Source organism: Magnolia sinica, chromosome 17 (assembly GCF_029962835.1).
Source record: "Magnolia sinica isolate HGM2019 chromosome 17, MsV1, whole genome shotgun sequence".
Classification (NCBI taxonomy): domain Eukaryota; kingdom Viridiplantae; phylum Streptophyta; class Magnoliopsida; order Magnoliales; family Magnoliaceae; genus Magnolia; species Magnolia sinica.
Window position 1 is genome coordinate 5,586,215 of NC_080589.1, and position 1,615 is coordinate 5,587,829.

The 1,615-nt window shown below is 37.6% G+C and overlaps 1 protein-coding gene across 1 annotated transcript; it reads left to right on the forward strand.

Moving 5' to 3' along the window:
- The first annotated feature begins 223 nt into the window (after nt 1–223).
- On the forward strand, nt 224–1,069 carry LOC131231789 (uncharacterized). Its single transcript, XM_058228093.1, has one exon. It carries the CDS (start codon nt 224–226, stop codon nt 1,067–1,069), a length of 846 nt encoding a protein of 281 aa, XP_058084076.1.
- The last annotated feature ends 546 nt before the right edge of the window (nt 1,070–1,615 follow it).

Sequence of the window (1,615 nt, forward strand, 5' to 3'; positions counted from 1 at the left end):
GGACATCATAGGATTTTCCGGCATTACCTGTTATGAAGACTCGATGGACAAAAAAAGAGAAAAGTAAAACACTGGTGAATAATGCAATTTCTATTTCATCTCAAGATATACCTCAGTAAGAAATTTTACAGTCAGCTGAATTCTACAAGAGCATAGGCAAATCCAATGAAACTCCTCTTTTGATCAGTCCCGTTATATCGCTATATTCCCATTCACTCCAACAATGGTGTCATCACAGAGCAAAGAGGCCAGTGTACATATGACGGGAATTAGTCAAGATCCCCCACCAAAATTTGATGAACGTATGGCTAAGATGGCCGAAGCTCAAAGAATCTTAATGGAGGAATGTCGAAATCTCCGAGAAGCTTTGACCACTCTTGCTCATAACATGATTCAAGCAACGGTCCCGCCAATAACAACCACTATGAACGAACAAGAGCGACAACCTGAAGCTCCATTACCACAAAAAGTAGGATTGCACGGTTCTGCTCCGGTTGCTAGGATAATAACGCAAGAGGAGATGCAACGGATGGTTGCAGATATTATCAGAGATTGTGAATATACTGGGAGGTTCCGATACAGAACACCATATCCAAGAAAGGTAGAAGATGTTCTATTTCCAACAAACTTTAAGCAGCCAGATTTTCAGAAATTTAAAGGAGATGAGTATCCAGAAGAACATCCCGTCCACTTCATCACTAGTATCGAGAATTTCTCCACTATTCCTCAATATTGTCTGCGGTTGTTTAGATCTTCTTTAATAGGTAGAGCATTTCGATGGTATTCTGATCTGGCGCCTGAGTCAATAAGAACTTGGGAACAGATGCAAGACACATTTATATCCAATTTCTTCTCATCAAAATACGACGTCACTATTGCAAAATTGGCCTATGTCAGACAAAAAAAAAAAAAAAACAAGACCATGGAGAAATTCATTGACAAGTGGAAGACGTTAGGGGCTTCATGTAAACAGTTACCAGAAGAAAAAAAACAAGTGAACATGTGTTTGAATTCTATGGAACTGAGAATTGCTTTCGGGCTCACGAGTGCTGATATAAAGACTTTCTGAGATCTTGCAACAAAAGCACATGCATTGGAATTGATGGCTAGGAAAATGCCAACCTTTCAGATCAGGACAGAAAGAAGTCGACCGAATAGATTAATGGTAAATACTGTTAATCAAGAAAAAAAAAAAGAATACTTTTTACAATAAGCAAGAAACAAAGAAGAGAGAAGATTCAGATCGATATAAGAATTGAGTAAACGATAAGTGACCGCGACCATACAATTCCTACAGGGAATACACATTTGATAAAGAAGATATGTTGCCAATGATGAAACAATTACTTGCCGCCGAAATTATCAGATTACCTTCACTGAAATATCCAGAAGAAGTCGAAAATACTAAAGAGGAAAAATATTATCATTATCATCGTTGTTTAAGATATCATACAAAAGATTGTTTTACACTAAAAAATATGTTGAAACGGATGATAAAACAAGGTGAGATAGTGATGAATAGGAATGAAGGGTGGGACAAGAAAGTCACTGTGAACACGACATTTGCAAGAGATCCAATAAAGAACTGGGAAGATAAAGAGAAGGCTGATGAGAT